The 26327-nt window shown below is 34.0% G+C and overlaps 1 protein-coding gene across 5 annotated transcripts in view; it reads right to left on the bottom strand.

Annotated features, from left to right (window-relative positions):
* Positions 1-26327, bottom strand: part of ANTXR2 (ANTXR cell adhesion molecule 2) — a 248493-nt gene that overhangs the window by 172703 nt on the left and 49463 nt on the right. For all 5 annotated transcript variants that reach the window (XM_007495961.3, XM_056803236.1, XM_056803239.1 and 2 more), the window contains exons 8-10: positions 13696-13756; positions 9868-9966; positions 5082-5151 (exon numbers count right to left, since the gene is read on the bottom strand). In XM_007495961.3, the coding sequence (XP_007496023.1) occupies positions 5082-5151; positions 9868-9966; positions 13696-13756 (230 nt within the window). The remainder of the gene's footprint in view (positions 1-5081; positions 5152-9867; positions 9967-13695; positions 13757-26327) is intronic.

Genomic DNA, 26327 nt, shown 5'->3' with positions numbered 1-26327 from the left:
TTTTAAAAATTGGTGTAGAAGGAAATAGTGAAAGAAGAAAAGGCAGGACCAAGAGTAGAAATCGAAACACTAGGGAATACACAGCTAGTAATCATAACTCTGAATGTGAAAGGAATGAACAAACCCATAAAACACAAGCTAATAGCAGAGTGGATTAGAATTCAAAAGCCTACCATATGCTGTCTACAAGAAACACACATGAGGAAGGTAGATACACATAGGGTCAAAGTAAGAGGATGGAGCCAAATCTATTGGGCTACAACTGATAAAAAGAAGGCAAGAGTCACAATCATGATATATGACAAAGTCAAAGTAAAAGCAAATCTAGTTAAAAGATATAGGGAAGGTAATTAAATCCTGATAAAAGACAGTATAGACAATGCGGAAATATCAGTACTCAACATGTATGCACCAAATGGCATAGCATCCAAATTTCTAAAGGAGAAACTAGTGGAGCTCAAGGATGAAATAGAAAGAAAAACTACACTAGTGGGAGACCTGAACCTTCCCCTATCTGAACTAGATAAATCAAACCGAAGAATAAATAAGAGAGAGGTAAGAGAAGTGAATGAAATCTTAGAAAAATTAGAGTTAGTAGATATGTGGAGAAAAATAAATAGGGATAAAAAGGAATACACCTTCTTTTCAGCAGCACATGGTACTTTCACAAAAAGGGACCATGTATTAGGGCATAAAAACATTGCAAACAAGTTCAAAAGAGCAGAAATAATAAATACAACCCTTCTCACATCACAATGCAATGAAAATAATAACTAGTAAGGGTACATGGAGAGGTAAATCAAAAATTAATTGGAAATTAAACAATATGATTCTCCAAAACCAGTTAGTTAAAGAGCAAATCATAGAAACAATTAATAACTTCATTGAAGAAAATGGCAATGAGGAGACATCCTTTCAAAACCTATGGGATGCAGCTAACGCAGTACTAAGGGGGAAATTTATATCCTTGAGTTCATATATTAACAAATGAAAGAGGGCAGAGGTCAATGAATTGGGCATGCAAATCAAAAAACTAGAAAGTGAACAAATTAAAAATCCTCAGATGAAGACGAAATTAGAGATCCTAAAAATCAAAGGAGAAATTAATAAAATTGAAAGTCAAAGAACTTTTGATTTAATAAATAAGACTAGAAGCTGGTACTTTGAAAAAAAACAAATAAAATAGTCAAAATACTGGTCAGTCTAATTAAAAAAAGGAAAGAAAAAACCAAATTGACAATATCCAAGATGAAAAGGGAGACCTTACCTCTAATGAAGAGGAAATTAAGGCAATCATTAAATGCTATTATGCCCAACTATATGGCAAAAAAAAATGGCAGTCTAGGTGATATGGATGAATACTTACAAAAATATAAATTGCCTAGTCTAACAGAGGAAGAAATAGATTACCTAAACAATCCCATATCAGAAAAAGAAATTGAACAAGCCCTCAAAGAACTCCCTAAGAAAGAAATCCCCAGGTCCAGATGGATTCACAAATGAATCAAACAAGCAAACATCATCTGCAATGGGGATAAACTAGAAGCTTTCCCAATAAAATCAGGAATGAAACAAGCATGCCCATTATTACCGCTATTATTTAACATCCTACTAGAAACACTAGCAGTAGCAATTAGAGAAGAAAAAGAAATTGAAAGTATTAAAATTGGCAATGAGGAGAACAAGTTATCACTCTTTGCAGATGATATGATGGTCTACTTAAAGAATCCTAGAGAATAAGCTAAAATGCTAGTGGAAATAATCAACAACTTCAGCAAAGTTGCAGGATACAATATGAACCCACAAAAATCATCCACATTTCTATATATCTCTAACCTATTTCAGCACCAAGAATTAGAAAGAGAAATTTCTATTTAAAATCACCCTAGACAATATAAAATACTTATGAATCTATCTGCCGAGACAAACACAGGAACTATATGAACACAATTAAAAAACACTCTCCAATTAAACTAGATCTAAACAATTGGAAAAAACATTGATTGCTCATGGGAGGGAAGAGGTAACATAATAAAAATGACAATCCTACCCAAATTAATTTACTTATTTAGTGCCAAACCCATTGAACTACCAAAAAACTTTTTTACTGAATTAGAAAAGAAAAACATAACAAAGTTCATTTGGAAGAACAAAAGATCAAGGATATATCCAGGGAAATCATGAAAAAAAATGCAAAGGAAGGAGGACTTGCAGTCTCAGATCTCAAACTATACTTCTAAGTGGTCATCAGTGGTCATCAAAACAATTTGGTACTGGCTAAGAGACTGAATGGAGGATCACTGTAATAGACTTGGGGTAAATGACCTCAGCAAGACAGTCTATGATAAGCCCAAAGATCCCAGTTTTGGGTACCAAAACCCATTATTTTATAAAAACTGCTGGGACAATTGGAAGCCAGTATGGGAGAGATTAGGTTTGGATCAACATCTCACACTGTACACCAAAATAAACTCAGAATGGGAGAATGACCTGAATATAAAGAAGGAAACTATAAGCAAATTAGGTGAACACAGAATAGTATACTTGTCAGATCTTTGGGAAAGGAAAGACTTTAAAACCAAGCAAGAGCTAGAAAAAAAATCACAAAATGTAAAATCAATAATTTTGATTACATCAATTTAAAAAGTTTTTGTACAAACAAAACTAATGTGTCCAAAATTAGAAGGGAAGCAAAAAATTGGGAAACAATCTTCAATACAAAAACGTCTGACAAAGGTCTAATTACTCAAATTTCTAAAGAGCTAAACCAACTGTACAAAAAAATCAAGCCATTCTCCAATTGATAAATGGACAAGGGACATGAATAGGCAATTTTCAGTTAAAGAAATCAAAACTATTAATAAGCACATGAAAAAGTGTTCTAAATCTCTTATAATCAGAGAGATGCAAATCACACCTCACACCTAGTAGATTGACTAACATGACAGCAACAGAAAGTAATGAATGCTGGCAAATTTGGAACATTAATGTGTTGCTGGTGGAGTCGTGAATTGAATCCAACCATTCTGGAAGGCAATTTGGAACCATGCCCAAAGGGCACTAAAAGACTGTCTGCCCTTTGATCCAGCCATAGCACTGCTGGGTTTGTACACCAAAAAGATAATGAGGAAAAAGTTTTATACAAGAATATTCATAGCTGCACTCTTTGTGGTGGCAAAATATTGGAAAATGAGGGACTGCCCTTCAATTGGGGAATGGCTGAACAAATTGTGGTAGATGTCAGTGATGGAATACTATTGTGCTCAAAGGAATAATGAAGTGGAGGAATTCCATGTGAACTGGAGCAACCTCCAGGAATTGATGCAGAGTGAAAGGAGCAGAACCAGGAAAATATTGTACACAGAAACTGATACACTGTGGTACAATAGAATATAATCGGCTTCTCCCTTAGTGGCAATGCAGTGACCCTGAATAATTCAGAGGAACCTATGAGAAAAACCACTATCCACATCCAGAGGAAATACTGCGGGAGTAAAAACACCGAAGAAAAACAACTGCTTGAATACATGTATTGAAGGGATATGTTTGGGGATGTAGACTAAATGAACATCCTAGTGCAAACATCAACAACATGGAAATAGGTTCTGATCAAGGACACATGTAATACCCAATAAAATTGCATGTTGGCTGTGCGAAGGGTGGGTGGAGGGGAGGGATGGAAATAATGTGATTATTGTAACCAAGAAATAATGTTCTAAATTGACTAAATACTCTAATTCAAATGGGAAAAAAAAAGAAAATGAAAAGAAAAAGAAATGAGCGTAATGAAGAACAAATTATACAACACTACATTTAGAAAAAAGAAAAAAATCTATCAAAGCTCTAAGAACTCCAATCAGTACAATATAATAATTCATGATTCTAGAGGAATGATGATGAAAAATACTATCCAGTATACAAAGATGATAGATTTAAGGTCTGGAATCTCTCTCTGACTCTGTCTCTCTCTCCCTGTATGTCTCTACATGTTTCTCTGTCTCTCTCTCTTTCCTCCCTCTCTCACATACACAAAAACAAGCAAACATATATATAAACATATATATTTAATATAGCTATTAAAGAAATTTGCTTTAAGTATGCATATTTTTACCAAAAAAATCAACAAAACTTTTTTAAAGTATGCAAAATGTACAACAGCACCTATTCATGTCCCCTTTCATATATATTTACGTTCTTGAAAAGTGCACTCTTGTTTTCCTTATAAAAATATCTTTTCTTTTCAAATATGTGCCAGTGAACATTCTTGTTTACTATTTTAGTAGGTATTCAAATAGTGAGGGAGCTCTACTGATGAAAATCAGAAATTCAAGGATAATGAAAGGATTTTGCAATTGTGTCTAACATTAATTAACACAATTCATTCATTGATTCATTCATTCAACTACATTAGTTGATAAATCATTAGTTGTGGAATAACTTAATGAAGAACAACTAGTTGTTAATCAAGTCCCTTTGGTAGGCCATAACATTCAATTTAACTGTTCATCGTTTAAGAGAACAGATTGTAGTGCACTTCATATTGTTGTCAAGATTTTTCCTAATGGTTTGTATCAATATACTTTTTTAGAGGACAAAAATAAGTCAGGAGAATACTATCTGATGTTCCTAACACTAACAGGGATAATTAGTGTCCTAATTGCAAGATACAATATAGATTGATAAGAAGTAATTGTGATTCTGAAATAAGATCCTGATTCAGGATCTTCTATAATATCACAATTGTTCTTCTTTACAGTATGAATTTGTTTTAAAAATCTATGTAAATGCATATGATCTTGAAATAAGAAAAATGATACTACAAAAATTTTTCAAATCTGTTTATGCCCCATTAACTAGCTAAATTATATTAAAATCTGACATTTCCATTTTCAAAAAGCAGAATGAATGAGTATTTAAGGTGCCAATCAAATTATTTTACTTAGATGTTTAATATATATCAAGAGAATTATGTGAGAAATAAAAAAATCTGAACCATAATTCTAGCTTTAACATTTGGCATAATCTATTCCCAAATATATCTGACTATAAATATAGGTATATATTTTTTACAAACGACTTACTCTCCAACTTCATGCAGGATGGGTGCCTGACAGAGCATAAAGTTCGACTGCATACTTACTGGTTTTACACCTAAAAAATAAGGTATTGCTAAATTAAAAAATAATCATACCATACAATTTCATGAATTCATATACAAGGCATGATATGATACAAACAGGGTTAGTCTTGGTAGAATGTGGGGAAAGAAAAAAGTTAGAAAATAATAGGGAGAGAGAGATCAAATGATCAATAAACATAGCCCTGGAAATCACTAATTATACCATTGTATAAGAAAAAGTTGACAAAATTTCTGATAATATGAAATTATATGTGTTTTTTACTCTTCAGTTTTGAAAAGATAGCCCAGTGTTCTCTAGGAACATATAATTGGATGACACGAAATAACCATTGATAGAAAATAAGAGTACAAATGTCCTAAAAGGAAAAGATTCAATTTAAAATTTGATTTAATACTTTTAAAATCTCTATCAGTAATAAACTTTTCTCCCTTCCTTTTACCTCTTCTAAGTCTCTCTTCAACACTTACAGCTAGTAACTCAGGTTTCTACTTCACCAAAACTGGTGACACCCAGTGTAATCATTCTCAACTCCTTTCTTCTTCCTTCAAAACTTCTCAGCATCATCACTTCCTCTCTCTATGAGGTACTTCTCACCAACATTAATGCCCATGGTCCTTCAATTTCCTTCAGATGATCCTCTGTCATTAATTTCCCTTCTCTCATGAACATTTAATCATTCTCTCTCTCGCATCCACTTTGAAGTTGTTATTAAAGAGCAATTAAGTAGCTCAGTAGATAAGAGTGTTGGGCCTAGTGTCAGAAAGATTCATCTAAGTGAATTCAGATCTTGACCCAGATATTGACTTCCTGTGTGACCCTGGACAAGTCACTTAACCCTGTTTGCTTTACTTTTCCCCGTCTTTTAAATGAGGTGGAAAAGGAAATAACAATACATTCTAGTACCTCTGCTAAAAAAAATCCTAAATGGGGGCACAAATTGTCAGACACAACTGAACCTTGAGGCCTTTGCAATTCTAAAAGAGACCTTTCCTTTACCCACACATCTAATCTAGTTACTGTCTCATCCTGTTTTCATTTCACAGATAAACTTATTTTTTAATTGTATATGCCTATTTGCTCTATTTCCTCACTTTCCATTCTCTTTTAGTGCCCTTCCATTGACCTTGAGATCCCATTATTATAGAACCATTCTAAGATCATCAGTGATAGTGTAATCATGAAATATGAGCACCATTTTCCACTGGTCCTAATCTTCTTATGGTTCTGTATATTTCTGAACAGTCCCTAGATTTGACTTGTGAGAAAACCCTCTCTGGGTCTATCTCCTTTCCCTTTAGCCAATCCTTCATCTAAGGCTTCTCTTCCTGACTATTTAACAGAATGGTTCTTCAAGAGATTGTCCTCAGCTCACTTCTCTCTTTACACTCTCACCTGGCACTTCCATTCACTCACAACGTTTTAGTTACTTCATCTATGCAGATGGCTTATACATGTATAATGCTGGTACTGAACTATTTTCTTGCCTATAAATTCATATCACCAGCTGTCTGTAAGGATATCCCATCTAACTAATCCACAAGTAGCTTAAGCTCAGAAATCTGAACAATTAATATATCTATTCCCCGAACTGTCCTCCCTTCACCATGCTTACCTAGGATGCCACCTTATATCATTTGCCTGTATTCATAATCAAAGGGTTACTTGACTTTTCCTATTTAATCATATCAAATTAGTTACTAAGTACTTTTGACTCTCCTTAGAAATTACTAGATGTTGTATAGTGAATAGATTGCTGGACTCAGAATCAGGAAGACCTGACCTCAAGACCCTGGGCAAGTAGTCAATTAACCTCTGTCTCGGTGTTGTTGTGAGGAATAAATGAGACAATATTTGTAAAGGGCTTAGAACACTGCCCGGCACATAGTACATGCTTAAATAAATGCTTGTTTTCCTCCTTCTCCTCTTCCTTTTCCTTTTCTTCCTTTCTTCCCTTTCTTCTTTCTTTCCTTTATTTTTCCTTTCCCTCATTCCACCTTTCCTTTTTTCTTCCTTTATTTTTCTTCCTTCCTTCTTCCTTTCCTTCAAATATTCCTCCCTTCCTTATTTTCTTCTTTCCTTCATTTTTCTTCCTTCCTTCTTTCTTTCTTTCATTCCTCCCCCTCCTTTCTTATTTTCTTCCTTCCTTCTTTCCTTCCTTCTTTTCAGGCTTCTTCTCTTTTTTCTTCCTTTCTTCCTTTTGTAAACATATATCTTCTCCACTCACACAGTCAGCAACCTACTTCAAATCTTCATCACTACTCAACACCACCTGCCTTGCTTCAAGTCTCTCCTACATCTAATCAGTCACTTTCTGAGCTTCTGTCTGAGATTTTAAAGCCAGGGTTTGGCTATCTATCCTTGCTTAAAAACTCCAATGGCCTAGTGTGGTGACCCATATCTGCAGTCCTTGCAGCTAGAATGAATGAAGTTGGTGGGTCACGTGGGTTCAAGAGTTATCAACTGAAGGAGGCTAAATCAATCAGATATCTGTACTAAGTCCTTTACCAATATAATGAGCTCCCCCTGCCCAAAACTAGAGCATTACTAGGTTGCCTAAGCAGAGGCAGCCTGGCCCAGGTCAGAAATGGAATAGGTAAATGTTACCATGCCAGCTACTTTGGGAAGCTAGCCTATAAGTGGTCACTATACTTCCAGTCTAGACAAGACAGGAAGATCCAATTTTAATTCCAGGATTATATACAAACTCTTGTGTTAAAGATTTAAAGTCCTTGACATTGACTCTGGCTAAAATTTCTAGATTTATTCTGTATTAGTCTCTTTTACATACATTACACCCCAAATAAACTGCCCTACTTATAATTCCCTGCCTATGACTTTCATCTCTTACCTTATGGCCTTTGCATTCTGTCCTTACCCCATCCTCATGAAATCTTTAGCTTTCTCTGGATTTCACCTTCTGCAGAAGGCCAACACAGCACAAAATTCCTTTACTTTGATTCTATTTTGCATTTGAGGGCAGGAATTGTTTTGGGGTCTGTGTCCCTAGTACTGGCACACAAAAGCTTATTTTGGAATGTTGAATGAGGGAAATACAAAGTCCTCACTATATGGTCCTACAACATAGTCCTTATGTCATAGCTAAAATGAGCAAAAATCATTACGATATGAGATCGAACTATTTATCTAAGAGACTTAGAAATAAAAGGTTTTAACAATTCCAAGGAGGAAGGGAATATTTTCAGTCTAGTGGATCAGGGAAGGCCACATTTGGCTGAGCAACATAGATCTGTTCAAAATCTCATCTGAAACTGACAGTTTAATTTTATGCAAAGAAGACTTTTATCAACATTCCTTAAGTCCTATGAAAAGGACATATCTTGAATGTTCTAATTTTGTGTCTAATTTATCTAGGTAACTGACTTTTGAATGTAATGTTAGAACTGACTTTTTACACCCAAAATGGTGATGCTAAGGAATGAAATAGGCATCGGCTTTTAATATTTTAAGGCTTTGATCAGTCACCAGTTAGTACCAACAGAGAAGCAGAAGCATTCTGCCTGGACATTTTCAGAAACCTGTGCCAAACAGCAAAACTAATCCAGCTGACACAAAGAATAAATTCCCAGAGAGTTGAAACCAGATATAGGAAAACATTTCTAAGGGCCAGAAACCCACAAGAAAAGTCAATCAAGGGTCAAACAAGTTTTTTAAAAGCAACTTAACTGAAACATCTTTTGAGAGACAACTTATATACATACACAAACACACAAACACATACACCCCTAGAAATATAGGGAAAAAGAAAATTACAAAAAAAACCACTCCCTATTCATAAGGAATTTATATTCTAACCTTCATATCAGTATATGTAAAGAGAATACACATAAATAAAAGGAATATTGGAAAGGAGGATACTAGAAGTTAGGGGTAGGTCCATGAAAGCAGGTGATGTTAACTATATCTTAAAGGAAAAGCAAGGTTTTTGGAAGCAGAGGAAGGCATGCATTCATCCATTGGCATGGGGGGATGGCCAGGTAATGGCACAGACCTTAGAGATGACTTCACTGACCTCTTTTAAGACCTAACTACAGGAAGCCTTTCCCAATCCTGCTTAATTCTTGTACCTTCTTTATATTATTTCCCATTTAGCTTGATTTGCAATATTGTCCCTCACCCATTAGATTCTGAGCTCCTTGAGGGAGTTCCTTGCCTCTTTTTTCCATCCCCAGGACAGTATCCTGATATAGATTAGATTAGGCCCTTATTAAATGTATATTGATTAATCAGATATGAAAAGCCATGTGTATGGAATAGAAAGTGGACCAGTTTAGCCAGATCATAGAATAAAGGAAGTAAGAAAGTTCTAATGAAGCTAGAGACAAGTTTGAAAATTTAGGGAATTAAGTTAATGATTAAAGTTGAAATTTGCTGGTAAAAAGGCAGGGGATGGACTTAAGTATATAATAAGAAATATAAATATTATCAGAAACCAAAAAGCAAAAAAATACAAAAAAAATATTTCTATCTTTCCTTTGAAATCAGCTTTAAATATCTGAATCGTAAAATAAGAAGCTGTTCCAAAGAATATAAAGTTCAACCTCCAATTGGAGGAATTGCTGCATTGGGTCAATTGAGAAATTCTGCTTTTCCTTCACTAGTGAAAAAATGTCAATATAGCATTTATTTTTAATAAATAAAATACAAAACCTTTTTGTGGCATTTCATTCTGCTAATATGGAATTTGGGGGAGGATGGGAATACTTACTCAAGGTGTATGTTTCATTCACAGTAAAGGTACAGGAAGCAGAGTTTCCACTTCTACCCACTGTGAACCCTCTTCCTCTCAGCACAATTTGAAATTCCTCTAAAAAAGAAAAGGAAAATAAAAAATTATTATATTATTTTACAAAGCTAATGGTATCAAAAGACCCTGGAGGTATCAAGTAAGCATGTTAAATGTCCTCATTAATGATAATGATGATGATATGGCAGGCACTATGTTAAATGTTTTACAAATATTATCTCTTTTGATCCTAATAACAACCCTGGAAGGCAGGTGTCATTATTATTATCCTCATTTTATAATTAATGAAACTGAGACAAATAAAAGCTGAGTGACTTGTCCAAGGTCACACAGCTAGCAAGTGTCTGAGGTCACATTTGAACTCAGCTCTTACTAACATGAGGCCCAGAATTCCATCCACTGTGCCACTGAGCTGCACTATACTAGTTAGCAATGTCAAAATAGTTTGATTTTCTGTAAAAAACGTCCTTAGATTCTCAGTGATATAGCTAATGATGACACTACTCTAACAAAGTTTGAAAAAAAAAACAAAAATATTTCATTAAGTTGTCTCTACAACTGAAAGTAATTTGCAGTTCTCAGCAAGTCCAAGATCTGATGAGTTCCAGTAAGCTGAAAAAGTCTTACATTCAATAATCAGTTAGACTTCTATTCTTTCCATACAGCTTACTTTAACCTGAACAAGCTCATTACCAGGTGAGCCACAGAATGATACCCCTCTCCAATGATGCATCTCTGAAGGATCACCAACTAAGTTTTAATGAGGTTGCCAGAAATATCTGTGGAGCAATTGCCCACACTAATGAAGTCACACACCCTCCAAAGTATTTGTAGTGTTGACTGGATAATTGAACTGAACTGAAATTATCAAAGCATCAGTTACTAGTCAGATTAACTAGTCAGTTACCTCTCTCAGTCCCCTTCTAAATAATAAGATTTGGGATTCATGGTTTACAATGGCTTTTGCCATTTAGAACAAGAGTTCTTTTCTTTCTTTTTTTTTTGAGAGGAGGGATTATTGATCCATTTGGCAATCTGGCAAATCCCTTCTCAGAATGTTTTTAAATGTATAAAATAATCTATATCAAACTAAACAGAACGCTTATAAATGCCTAAAATAAATGTATATCAAACTAAACAGGAAACAAATTATATTGAAATATGTTTCTCAAAATACTTTTTAAAAATACCAAGTTCATGGACACCCCAATAAGCATCCTTGCTTCAAAGAACTAATATTTCTCCATCTAGGTTGGCTCTGAAGAGGGAGCACAATAGGGAAAAGTGGGTAGGTGGCCAGACTAGGAGTTCAAAAAGAAAAGGCCTATTAGACATGTATGAGGTGTGTGACAATAAGCAATGTGCTAACCTTTCAGGGATTCAAACAGCTCTGTAAGTCTCATTTACAAGTGAGATGTCAACTAGCATTAGTGAGGATTGTTTCCATATAAATAAAACTATTATGGACCCAAGCAGAGACCCTGTGAGAAGAGTTCAAAATCCCACCAACTTCCAGTCAAGCAACAAACCTAGGAAGAAATTTGAATTGTTTACCCTTTTATCATCCACCTTTATCCCTTAATCTATCTCTGGTGACTGCCTCTGGGCAAAAATTGCTGTACTAATCTCTGTAAGGTAAGTTGTAAAATGAATAAAAGCAACATTTTAAAATATTTTCTAAAAATTTAAATTGTAACTCTAATTACATGGGTTATATGGCAAGATCTCTGGATTAGGAATCAGAAGCCTTGTGTTTGAATTCTGGTTCCAAGCCTTCACTCCTATGGTCTTTACTTTCTTCATCTGTAAAATAATGTGATTGGACTAGCTGATCTCAAAAGTTTCTTTTACATGTAACTATTTGTAAATATTTTTCAACTAGGAAATGACTCCAGGGATGTGATTCATCCATTGAAGCTGCCATGAAGAGTGATAATTTAGTAACAACTGACAATCTAATTAAATCTGCCAACCCAGCAAATTGTCTCTAATAATCAAAGGAAAAAAATTTTTTTCCCCTCTTTTGACCAATACCTCACAGAATTAAAGGTAGAGCAAATTTTGTTTCTGTTTTTGTTTCATTGTAAACTGTAAGGATAATTTAATCTCTTGAACTGACTTTTAACCTTCTTTTAAAGAGAATTTTCTCTTATGTCACCTCCCCTAAATTTTTATGTCTACCAATCACAGTAGACGCTTCTTTCCAGGACTGCCCATTCTTAGTTCTCACCACTCTTTAGTTCTCACCTTCTCTAGTTAGATTATATCTTCTAAGGTACTTCACACTTCTTTATTAAGCTTGTCTTTTGTGAGTTACTTGAACTTTTTGTGATTAATTTAACCTTTACAGGTACTTAACACCTTTTTTGTATTAGATCCCAAAATAGATGTAGCTTAAGGTTCTATATTCACTATCAGGTATGAGTTAAGTACCTTCATTGTTCAATCAGGAGTTTACAACTTTATCTTTCCCTAAAGTATGTATAAGTATGAGTGAAGTAATGTAAAGTTCCCAAGACATTCCTGATTCTTGTTAGACCAAGTAGCTCCATTGTTACAATAAGGAAATAGCTAAATCAAATCTTCTAGAGTACAGTCTGAGTAGTTTTTAAGATTCACAAAACCAAAATGTATTCTCTGACCCTAGGAAAAATCTATGGACCATAACCATGTCAACAGTACCTCTTGACTCCCCCATACTTACATGCTGCTGTTGGTTTCTGTCAAATGCTATTCACTCTTTGTTTTCATTATTTTTCCTATAAGTCATGACCTAATTAATACTCTATCCTGATCTTGACCTTCAAAAAATGTTTCCCATTAATTATCATCAGGTCTGTCCCTAGGAGAACTGAAAGCCTGTGAGCTAAGGTTAGGAACCATTCATTCCACTATGAATAAAAACTAATAACTTCTCAAATATCAAGACAGACCTTTTTTAACATGAGAATCAAAATATTGATAGGTAAAAAGTAAAAAGATAAAGGACTTTTAGTGAATGTTTAGGAATTATTTTATCTTTTAGTCTTTAGAGCCTGTCAGGGCAACTAGTTTGATGAAGAACTTCATCTGTGCCATATGAGGACAAATTATAGGTACCAGGTATAACTCAAGGAAGATGAGAATTGCCTTTCTATATGTTTCTGAAATAAAGATTTAACTTGTTCAGTTTGACTTCAGAGGGCAGAACCTAAAACAATGGGTAGAAGCTACCAAGAGGAAGACTTAAGATTAATAGCAGGAAAAACTTCCTAACAATTAGAGTTCTCCTAAAGTAGACTTGTTGTTCAGCCACACCTGACTCTTCATAAACCTATTTGCGGTTTTATTGACAAAGAAGCTGGAGTGATTTGTCATTTCCTCATCGAGATCAATGACAGATGAGGAAAATGAGGCAATGGGGAGGTTAAATGACTTCCCAGGGTCACACAGGTAGTGTCTGAGTCCAGATCTGAATGCAGGAGGATGAAATTTTCTGATTCCAAGCGTGGCACTTTGAATACTATGGCACTTCCTAGCTTCCCTAAAAGTAGACTAAGCAAAAGGCCCAGAGTTCTCCCTCATTGGAACTCTTCAAGCAAAGGCAAATTCTTTTTGTGGAATGATTTGGACCTGACATGCTATGTAACTCCAAAGTTCTGTGACTATGAAAACTACTATCTAACTAATAACACCAACTATCCAAAATGTTGATAGAAAAACTATTAAAGGGAATTCAGCTTATTTTCACTTTTAACATGAGTTTTAAAATTTTTCTTTTAATTCAGATACAAAATTTAAAATACTCACGGCCTACACAGACACTTGATGGTTCCAAGTCCAATATTTCTGTGCATGACTTTTCTAATATCTATAAAGAAGAAAAGGGAAGTAATATGTAGATTTAATTATACAATACCCAGGGAGTCTTAACATGACAAATACACTTGGATTATTTAATTGCATAAATGAAAATAAACATTTATTTTTCCATGCTCAGAATTTTACAAAAGTATCATTTGTAGGGAGGAAGGTAGAAAGGAAGGAAGGAAAGAAAGAAGAAAGGAAATAAATAAGCATTTATTCAGTACTTACTACATATCAGGGACTATGTCAAGTGTTTTACATATATTAGCTAGGGGCAATTTGGTAGTAAAGTGCCAGATCTGGAAATGGGAGTTCAAATCTGGCCTAAGTCAATTAACCCCAATTGCCTAGCCCTTGCCACTCTTTTCTCTTTGAATGATATTAATGATGTTAAGGGTTTAATATGCATATACAATCTCATTTGATTTTCACAACTACTCTGGAAGGTAGGTGTTATTATCCCATTTAAAGTTAAGGATTTTTGAGTCAGACAGGATTTAATGACACAATTACTATGTATCTGAGGAAGATTTGAACTTAGGTCTTCCTGACTCAAGACCCAGCTAACTGCTGAGAATGTTTACTTTAGACTTATTTATGATGTTCTTACTAAGGCTCTTTGTTCTATTAAGATATATATTTAAGTTCTCTTATTCTAAGAAGCATAAAATTGCAATCCTTGGTTGCTACCAACAATAAGAACAGTGCCAACAATCCCCAACAGCTAAATCAGGTCAACAAACTTTAGCAAATTAATCCCAATCCAAACAGATTGTTTTTCACTTACAGCTGAAGCCTGAATCTAATAAATTAGTGACTATTATCTTGGCCACAGACTTTTTATTCTCCTTTCCAGGCTCAATTCCCTTGGCTACCAGTCCTAAGGAATGATCCAAACATGACTCGCACAAAACACAGATATTGTATCTTTTATTTTTTGCATTCTCTCCAAAACAAGATGAGGGCAGAAGAATGATGCAACTGAGTTCCTTCTGAGAAACAGGAACCAATATACAAGGCACAAGGCTTCAAAGAAAAAAAAAATGATGAAGCAACTTGTTTGGAACAAATGCAACAATTCTTGTTTTATGCTAGGGTTGTTCTGTATTCCAGTATCAGAGGTTCATAAATTCCAAATGATGATCTCTTCTTGCCAGAAGACAGATAATCTACAGTAGTTTCCAAACTTTTCATGCATAAAACTCAGAATGGGGAGAGAATTAAAGTAGGACATATACTGTCAGTGTTTCCTTTAACACAAATGGAAATAAACCATCTACCCCCAAAACAACTACCAAAAATCATATCCATAAACATGTATTTATTTGCCAAAATAATACCACCTAGAGTTTCTCTGTAGTGTTTTTCATATTTTTCAAATGAAGATAAAATGATTAATATTTTAAAATATTAAAAGGAACCTGTACCTAAGAAATACCAGTTCGACACATAAACAGAAGCAATAAATGTGAAATAAGAAAAAAGAAATACCCTCTCTCAAATACTTCCTCTAGGGTCCTAGCATAAGATGTTAATTCCTATGATGGAATACCCCAATTAAAATACAATCATATTATTTGAGAGAGACACCTTAAGCTATTACCAGTAATCTTCTAACAATTTAACCCAAATAATTTTAAACAGAACAGGTAATACAACTTTAAAAGGCTTATTAAGTAATAAGATTATGATTCTTGTTCTTAAACTCTTTAATAGCTGAATAAATTGAATGGGCTATACAGTTGCTAATTCAGTTATCATATTAGGATTGAGAAAAGTAGAAACAAAGCTATCCTTGCATGAAAAAGCATCTAGTCTTGCAATTAATTATAAATGCTGAAAATACAAAAACCCACAGTTGGGACCAAATACAGATGGCCAAATATGTTTTCTAGTGCAATGAAATCCAAAGAGATGTGAGACAACTCGTGCATTAATATTAACTAAATCTCAGGTTCATAATTTTATATTTTACATTTAGACTTTACCAGCTTTTTATTACATTAAGAAAAATTAACTGTATATCATGGTACTTATTCATCCAAAATTAGTCAATATTTTTACTTCTCATATGTTCTAATTAATTCTCTATTCATATATTTAGGTATTAACTCATGTTATTTTTATAATATGTTCAGAGTTAAGAAAAACCTACACTACAAACAACTGACAATAACAGGATGTTGTTAAGCAAATAATATAATTGTAAAATAAATAGCAAATAGTAAATGAGTAGTAAAATAAAATAACAAAATTCATTGCAAAGATTTAACTGAGCATAATGAACTTGAGTTTAAATTGGGGGTGGGGAGGCAAGGTAATAGCAAATACAACAAGCCATATGTTTCTCAGCAGCTTTTCCACTCAGAAATAGATATTGTGTTTCTGTCTAGTGATTGACTAATACTCAACTGTATTATTTTTAAATAAGCATTTATCTAAATCTAAGTGACCAATAGAACAACAAATTTGCCAGGCACTTCAAATAATTCCTGTATAATTAATTAAATAAGAGTGGTATAGTTTTGTTTATTGGAAATGGTAAATATTTGTTTGAAAGATTGCAATCTATATACTCTGTGTATCCATGATTGTATCCTTCCATGAAGGAATTTCTAAAATGGAGCATAAGTATACACACATATATGTAGAAATATCTGTATGTATGTGTATATATATGTATATATATATATTTATGTAAACATACAATACCATCTATTATTTTTCAATTTTGTTGACATATACTTAGGCAATTTATAAATTCTTTCATTTCTTCTTCAAAGTGGCAATTTGGTTTTCTGCTTTTAAAATCAACTTTTCATTGGTTTATACTTTATGTTACTTGATTTTTTTAAAAATAGCTTCTCATTAGTTTTACATAGCAAGCTAATGGTTTTGGGGATTTTAATTTGCTAATTTCTTCTTTGATTTTCAGAATTTCTATGTTGGTATTTATTTATGCAGTTTTAGTTAACTGATTTAGTTGCAGGTCTAATGGGTTGATCTCATCTTTCTCCTTTTTTTTGTTGATTAAAGTACTTAGAAACATAAATATTACCTTCATGAATGAGGTGGCTATATCTCAAATATTATTTCATTTTTATTCTTCTGAGCTGTCATTTCTATGATTTTTTTGACCAATAAATTCTTTAGGACTAAATTCTTTATCCTCAAAAATATAGTTAATTCTTTCTTCAAAAGTTTCCTACTAGATATAATTTTTAATGTATTACAGTCAGTAAATGATAATTTAAATGTATTTATTTCTATTTTGATTAGTGGTCTTTATGTTCTGTATATGTGTGATTTTTATAAAGGTTCCATATACAGATATGAATATGTATAGTACTTTATATTCTCATTTAGCAATCACTAGAGATATATGATTTTTTTGAAAAAATCTACAAGTTCCTTCTTTATATCTGATTAGATTTGTCTCAGAAAAGTTATTGAAGTTTACCATCATTATAATTTTATTTTCTTTGAAAAATCATAATTTAGATAACTTTTCCTTAAATATTTATATTCTATATTATTCAGTACATATATATTAATTATTGATAATATATTATTGGTGAAAATGCCTTTCAGTATAATGTTGTTCCCAGGTTTATTTCTTTCAATCAAGTCTATTTTATTTTTGCCTTGTCTGAGATAAAGATTTCTATACCTGTTTTTTGAGTTGACCTGATGGAAAATATATTTTGCTACTCTATAACATAATCTTTTTATTGTAATAAATTTTATTTTTTCCAGATTACATGTCAATATAATTTTTCAATATTTGCTTTCTGATATTTTGCAATCCATGTTCTCTCTCTCCCTCTCATCCCTCCTCACGCTATAGTGTTTTTTTTTTTCATTTCAAGTGTATTTTTTGTAAACAACATAGTTTCTTAATTAACTCAACTCCCATTACTTAGTCTAAGTAGGCTGGATACAGTGATGGACATACTCTTGATCTTGCCATCACCCACAAGTGTTTTGCTTCCAAAAATGGCACTAATATTTCCTCTATCTGATCATAATTTTCTATCATTCTCCTTTGTCTAGTTCAGATGGAAGTGGGGTTTATGTGTGGCATACCCTTTGCTCCTTTCTCCATGTTTCTATCATCTTCATTTCACATAATCAAATTGTATTTGACCCTTTCCTGACCTGATATATTTTCTTAATGTATTTCCTTAACTGCTCTAGCAGTTGTCAACAAACTAAAACCAGGCACATTTGACTATATTATTATGCATCAAGTATCTCCCTATAGACTCTTGGATGTAAATCAAAAATGGAAACTCTTCAGCTTGCCATTTAAAACTCTTTGGAATCTGGTCATAGTTCCTCTTTCCAGGCTTAATGCAAATTACTCTTCTTATATTCTACATTCCAGCCAGACTCACATACTTGTTCTCCAAATGGGGCATCCATTATGACTTTGCAAATTCTTTCCCTCAAAGCTAGAATTCATTCACACCCTTAGTATCCATAACTTCACTCAGGCTTCAACTAATATGCCACCATTTACAGAAAGCTTCTCGTGATCCCTTTAATTGTTAGTATTCTTCCTCTGCTTAAATTATCATGTATATACTCATAACAAGTCTTTCTCTCTTTCTCTTTCTCTCTCTCTCTCTCTCTCTCTCTCTCTCTCTCTCTCTCTCTCTCTCTCTCTCTCCTTCTCTCTCTCTCTCTCTCACACACACACACACACACTACACTACACACTACACACATATTTTCTGTTTGCTTTAGCGATGTAGAACAACTTGCTGGTTTCAATCTTCACTCCCATGAGAATTGGTTGCTGAGCTTTTTCTAGAAAACTTTACTACTTAAGTGCACTTGGTTAAAATTAAGAGACAGAATGGAGATGAAAGTAGAGACAATTTACTAGAGGGGTAAAGAAGGAAGAGGTGGCATTAAGAGTACATGTAGAGATTGGCTGTGGCAAGGAGAAAGACACTTTTTTTCTAAGAGAGCAAGGGGAAAGAGTAGAAATCTCCAAGAATGATTTCAATATTTTCAATGTAGAGGCAAAGTCCTCAGATGAAGGAACTAGAGGAGGGTAACATAAAAGGCTTGAGGGGAGAGACAGTAAGGTCTGGAAAAGTATTGTAGAAAGTGGGAGGGCAAATCAATTAGAGAAGTATATAATGATTGACTTGCAACAATGAGGGCACAGTTGAGTTTAGATGACACAAACCTGTGATAAAACCAATAAGCATGATTACGTGACTAATTCCATTCAAAGAGAAGTACAAAAAGGATAATAGAAAATAATCCAGTATTTGGAACTAAGAAAAGTCTGAATAGCAAATAATAAGAGGGCAAGGGACTCAAGAATGAAGGTTGGTATAGACATGAATTGATTTCACAAAGTGGTTCAAGTTAGGAAAAAGAGGAGAATGCAGTGAGTGCAGGTTATGATCTGGGAAAGATGCATGCAGGAGGTGGAAGAATCGGAAGTTATGTCAAGAGAATTGGACAGTTAGGGTTCTTAAGGCATGAGGAAGTATCAAATGATAAAATATGATCTTATGAAGGAATTTCAGAATTCCTAAACTTGGAAGCAGAATACTTTTGGATAATGGCAAGATCATAAGTGTGATCATCTCTGTATATAGCTGAAGTTGAATGGAAGATTATATTATGGGAATGGAGAAGGTAAAAGAATTGGGAAGTTAAGACAAATAATGGAATATTCATATTTATATTTAAATATCAAGGATGAAGGCAGAAGATGGGGAGAAGTGAAAGACTATGAGTCAGATACTAGATTCCCTGAAGAAGAAGGGAGAATGTCTAAATATTCTCTAAGTAATTGCCATCAGGATCTGAACTGAGTAATACATTTGAAAAGGATAAACCTTAAAGTAGAAAAGAATGAAGGTGATCAAGGGAAGTGCTAAAAGAGGTGCTTTTGTTCAAGGAGTATGGCAACTCCCCTTCCACAGTGAATGAATTATGGAGTATGAGAAAAGGTGGAGTTAGAACTGGAAAAAAAATGTAAAGGGAAGTTATATTTTCTCAGGGAGTGCCAGAAAATGGGAGGAGTTAAAGATGAATAAAGGTTTAAAATAAAAGAAAGTTTAATTTTAGAACAAGCATTCCAGAAGACATAGTGGAAGGTGATAACAACATATAGTATGACATTGGAGCAGGGTTGTAGGTGGGAGTAGGGTTAAAGTGATTGGATCTAATGGAGTAGTGAGTCTAGATTCAGAATGGGGTTTGTTCAGTAGCAGCAGGAGGATTGGGTTTATCAGAATGGGGTGAGTATAAAGTAATAAGAGTATGCTGACCATTGAGAAATGGGTTGAGTCAAAATATCAATGATTGAAAGGAGGTTCATTTAAGGAGTTGGAGCCTCTCTTGAGATTGAGTCTGCTGTCATAGGGAGATAATAACTTTGCCCTGTGAAATCCAATGAGTCATGTTTCACAGCAAGGCAGGAGTACCCTTCCAAGAAGCCAGGGTACCCCATTAAGTAGTTATTGTTGTATTCATATTAATCATCCTTTTGAGTCATGATATTGTCTATGATTTTTCTCCTTTCTTAGAATATCTTCAAAATGTATTGATTTTGGTCAGACTACTTTCTTGATTTCATTTTCTTAAATGATTCTGATTTTACAGTTTTAAAGTGCCAAAGATTGAGGTTTCAGGTCGAAATGTCATTGATGAAAATAAATGTTTATAGAAATCTTGATAAATGTCCAGTTTCCATCTATTTTTTTACCTCCTTCCAACTTCAACTGTGAATTCTTGTGGGATGATGTTGTTTAGTTAACTAATGCCAAGTTTTCCATAGATTTATTTTCACTTCCTCTGCTTTTGCTGCTTTATGAAGTGATAATGCTAGCAATAATTCACAATTCTCCTCTACTGTATTTCACAAATGTGTTTGTCTTCTAAATCAGAGTGAACCTCAAAAATCATGTCTCTCTAGTCAATGAGATCATTTGGAATATATCATCTAGTTCTTCATAGAATTTCTCTAGCTCATTATTATTATTATTAACTATTTGATGCATACACTGTGAAAATATCTCTCTGTTAATCCTTTTGCTCATTATATATTTACTGCAAAACAAAATGATCAATTGCCCCATTAAATTATGTTTCATGTTTCCTTTGGGTACATGAGCTTTATTTTTCTTTCTTTCTCAATTGTTCATCTTCATCTTCATAAGGATGGGAAGGAGAAAGGGAAAGGGTAAAGACATAATGGGAAAATAAAGATATAATGGGAAATGTATATGATACAAAATGAGAAGATATCAATTAAAAAGTATTTTTAATGAAAAAAGGAAAAAATTGTCAATATCAGGGCAGATATTTTGGGTCATTCAAAATATATTCAAGTCCAGTCCAGCTGAAATTCCACTTACAGTTTAGCTACTTTTAGTTATTCCTGCTTTTCAAAATGTCTTTCTTTCATCCATCTTTGAAGCTCTATATTTACTATGAGTTTCAGCTATCTCTCATGGTAACAGTAATTGGAGGTTACTTTGGGGAACCATTTGTAAGCAGGATACTTGTGAAGTTGGAAGCTGTCCCATGTCATGGAAAGTCTGATCATAAGCATTTAATATTTTTATTCATTCATTAATTGTAAATCTCAAATTATAACTCCTGACCCTGAATCCCAAATTCCACATAATGTTAATCTCATAATCATTTAATTTCATATTTCTTTAATAATTTGTATAATTCTCTTATAACTGAAAATATGTTCTTATTCAAGCTTATTCTTTCTGATAAAATCTAAAAAAAAAAAAGTTTATATAAAAAAGAACTATCCATTAATTAATTTACAAGTGCAAAAACTAAACATTTGTGTCCCATGCAATAAGAGGTAAACATGCTAATGGAAAAACAACTTCTAAATTAGAATCCCATATTCTATGTTTTTCATCAGATGCTATTCATTCTGAGGCAATTATTACATATTTGTAATTTGAATATTTTCTCTGATACTAAACTACCGCAAATGTTCTTTCTCAGAGTTTCTGTACGTAATCTTATGGAACTTCCTTCACAAGGGGATTGCCCAAGAAAAGATCGTTGTTCCCTATTCTCTATTTCCTTCTGTTTAATATTAACCATGAATGTAGCCTCAGGAACCAGCTGTCATTGTGTTGCATGTTGAGTGCAAATGTTTGGCAAAAGATGAAAGTGGATCCCTCTGTTAATTCAACTTCTGTTGTTCCTTTGCTTTAGCTTGACTTGAGTATAGTGTCAAAATGGGGTTTCACCATGGATACCCTTGACACATTTCAAATTAATTTGGCTTGAGTTTAACTGCAATCTACTGCAATACGGTCATGTTGCATCATTACATCACAGGCATACTAGGTAACAAGTGGCAGAGAAAATATCTTGCAGCCAAAACTGGCCAAATTTGTGCAAGTTTGAGTATTACTAATAAGCTAAGGAGAAATTATTCTATGGAAGCATGAAAGAGAATGTCATGTTGGCACTGGTCCCAAACATGTTTCTTGCTTTGCTCTTAACAGCCATGTTTTGAACTATCATGAGACATTTCTCTCCAAATGAGGACTTTGACTGCAGGATTACAAGTTAAGTGATTGTTTTCTGTTAAATGATACGCAGATTGTGAAGGAACCATCTTTATCAGGTAACCAGAATGTAACAGAACAATGCTACCTCAGTGTGTCATTCTTGACTGAAGACATAGGCCTTGAAATGGAAATTAACAGCTTATGTCCACATAGGAATTTGGTACCATTAAGTGATTTATTTATTCTATAAATGCAGCCTTTCTTCCTTTTAAAATGTAGGACCTAAATTGAATCATATTTAAATGAGCAGAGGTGAGCCTCTAAATCTGCCCATACCACATTTAACATACAGCTAGATGATAGCCTAGGACAGTGATGGAGAACGTTTTAGAGACAGAGTGCCATGCTTGCCCCACCCAGAGACCACTTGCCATGCCCCTCCCCACCACCACATTCTGAGTATGCTCCACTCCCCCTTAACTCACCCAGGGGAGGGAAAAAGCACTCCTATTGGGCTGCTGGGTAGGTGAAGTGAGGAATGTCCTCAGCAAGTGTAAAGAAGGGGAGGAGAGTGGTCCATGTGCCCCAGTCCCCTCTAGCTCTACCACCTGTGAGCCACCCACTTTACCCCCTGTAAAATGATTTGAAAAAATGTCCTTGGGCATTTTTTGGAGAAGGGGAGGAGAATAGTTCTTCCTGAGTTCCTCTGCTTTCTAGTGATGAAGGGAGGTTAGCTGAGTGCCCACAGAGAGAGCTCTGTGTGCCATCTATGACCTATGCCATAGGTTTGCCATTGCTGGCCTAGGACATAGAGCAATCATGTCATGTTAGTGCTGCTGGTGATGCCAAAAAAGTACACCCTGTAGCCAAACCATGATCATTTTTCTTGAGGGTTTCCTATAGTGGAAAAGGTCGAGACAAGATAAAATGGACAAAAGCCAAATTAAGAAGCCCAAAGAAATGAAGGAGTTAAGATTTATAAATTTTAGTTCAAACACCTCTTACCCCACCTAATTAGAATAAAGCTAAATTAAAGCTAGATTACCAATTAACTTAGGAATATTATTCAGCTGTTAAATGAGAGTAAGAGAGCAAATTTGGAATTAATAAAAAGACCTGAGAAATGTAATGTCTAGGTACAAGAAGAGTGTTTGACCAAAAGTAAATAAAGAAACCCTTGTTTAATAATGAATACTTTATATAGAAAATAGAAGTGGATTTCAAAAAACTGATCAATCGTTCTTGTAAAAAACATTTTTGAGACAGAGTCAAGATGGCAGCTTAGAAACAACAAAAGTCGAGTCCTTTGTGAAAACCCTTCCACAGCAATCAAAGACAAAAGTGCTTCAAGGAGGGCAGAAAAACAAATCCAAAAACAGGGCAGAGCGGGGGGGGGGGGGGGGGGGGGGGGGGAGGGGGCGGGGGGGGGGGGGGCTCCTGCTTGATTCAACTTAAAAGGTATACAGAAAAAGCTGAATTCCCAGGACCCATCCCCCACCTACTGTGCTGAGACTCTGATGGTTGTTAAAATCTCGGGGAAAAAAAGTATTCCCTAACAGATAAATGGGCAAGGGACATGAATAGGCAGTTTTCAGATAAATAATTCAAAATTATCAATAAGCACATGGAAAAGTGTTCTAAATCTCTTATAATTAGAGAAACACAAATCAAAACAACTCTGATCACCTCATACCTAGCAGACTGACCAATGTGACAACAAAGGAAAGTAATAAATGTGGAGGGGATGTGGCAAGGTCAAGACATTAATGCACTCTTGGTGGATTTATGAATTGGTCTAACCATTCTAGATGGCAATTTGGAATTATACCCAAGGGACTTTAAAAGACTGCATACCCTGGGTTTGTACTCCAAAGAAATAATAGGGGAAAATATATGTACAAAAATATTCATAGCCTTGTTCTTTATGGTGGCAAAAAAAATTGGAAAATGAGGGGATATCCATCGATTGGGGAATGGATAAACAAATTGTGGTATCTGTTGGTGATGGAATACTATTGTGCTCAAAGGAATAATGAACTGGAGCAATTTTATGTGAACTAGAAAAACCTCCAGGAATTGATGCAGAATGAAAGGAGTAGGACCAAGAGAACATTGTACACAGAGATTGAAACACTGTGGCAAGATCAAATGTAATGGACTTCTCTACCAGCAGCAATGCAATGATCCAGGACAATTCTGAAGAACTTTTGAGAAAGAATGCTATTCACATCCAGAGAAAGAACTGTGGGAGTAGAAACGCAGAAGAAAAACTTATGACTGATCACATGATTTGATGGGAATATGATTGGGGATGGTGACTTAAATGGTCACTCTATCACAAATATCAATAAAATGGAAATAGGTTTTGATAAATGATTCATGTAAAATCCAGTGGAACTGTTCATTGGTGCTGGGAATGGGGAGGAAAAGAACGTGAATCATGTAACCATAGAAAAATATTCCAAATTAATTAAATAAAAAAATGTTAAGCCATTTTCATGATATAAAGCAGAGTGGATGTGGCTTTAAGCTAGTACAAAACAGTTATCAACAAAACTTGCAGTGTTACTATTAGGCACAGACCTTAAAACTGGTTGGTTTTGGTTAAATGTTTTACTGCTTTTTGTTTAAAGGAAACATGTACTGAAGGGGGAAATGGAGTTGGGATGACAATAATGAACTGGTAGGAATATTTAAAAAAAAAAAGTCAACCAAACTCTATAAAAGAAAAACTATTTAGTAGTTGACTAAAAAAGTACAGAAATAAACCAATGGAAGAAAGTGGAGATTCCAAGTACAAACAAAATATCAGTGTTTGGCAAATGTAGGAAGAAAACAAAACTGGGAAAAAGATTATTTAACAAATGTACTGGAGAAAATTAGTTTAAAGATTTGCAGGAGAATGATGTAGACCCACATTTCACATAATAAGCCTTAGTGAATTCCAATTTTATGACGTAATCATAAAAAGATGAACAAAAACTGACTAATGTATTTAGCTTAATAATGGAAAGATGAAACTATAATGAAAAAAGATTACTTGTTTAAAATGAAATATTAAAATATCCAACAGAAATAACAGATTGAAGAAAATGGAAATGACATCTGAAATACATAAAAAGTCTTAATTTAAACAAAAGCTAAATTCCCAGTTTACAATAGATAAAAAGTACAAATAGATGTTTTTCTAGTGAAAACAAAAACTTAATAATCACTTAAAAACACTCATCACATAATCAAAAAGTTTTAAACTAAACAACTTTGAGGTACCACTTTCTTTTCTTCAATAGCAAAAACAATTAAGAACAAAGAAAATGCCATGAAGCTATAGAGAAATGCATGATTTCTGCTGGAATTACAAATTAGTAAAATTTCTTCAAAACATAATCTAGCAGTACAAAAATGAAAGCTTCCAAAATCATCAACATCATATGTATTGACTTAATAATTTCATTTTAACTTGAAAATTGTCAACTGATACTTTAGAAAGAACACTGTCTTGAAAGATTCAATAGGTAGAGTATTGGACTTCAAGTCAGGAAGATTTGAGTACAAATCTCACATCAGTCACTTATTAGCTAACTTGGTCCCAGTTTCAGGATTTATGAGATGAGGCAGTTGGATTATGTGGCCACTTAGGCCTCTTTCAGGTCTAGATTTACAAGTCTATGAATCCTGAAAGTATTCTCATTCTCTCTCTCTCTCTCTCTCTCTCTCTCTCTCTCTCTCTCTCTCTCTCTCTCTCTCTCTCTCTCTCTCTCTTTGTGTGTGTGTGTGTGTGTGTCTCTTTCTCTCACTCTTGCTCTTACTCACACAAAAATACAAATCAAAATTTTAATATCCTAATTTAATTTTTAATATCCTAAAATTCAAAGATTTTCATAGTATTTATCTATTATTGCAAAAACCTGGAAACAACATAAATATCCAACAATAAGAGAATGGTTGGATAAATTGCATAACATTAGCATTATGCACTATAAGATGGACAAATGTGAGGAATATAAAAGAATATGTATAGAACTTTAGCAAATAATGAGAAATAATAAGACA

This window comes from Monodelphis domestica, chromosome 6 (genome assembly GCF_027887165.1).
Source record: "Monodelphis domestica isolate mMonDom1 chromosome 6, mMonDom1.pri, whole genome shotgun sequence".
NCBI lineage: Eukaryota > Metazoa > Chordata > Mammalia > Didelphimorphia > Didelphidae > Monodelphis > Monodelphis domestica.
This window is presented reverse-complemented; position numbering and strand designations above follow the sequence as displayed.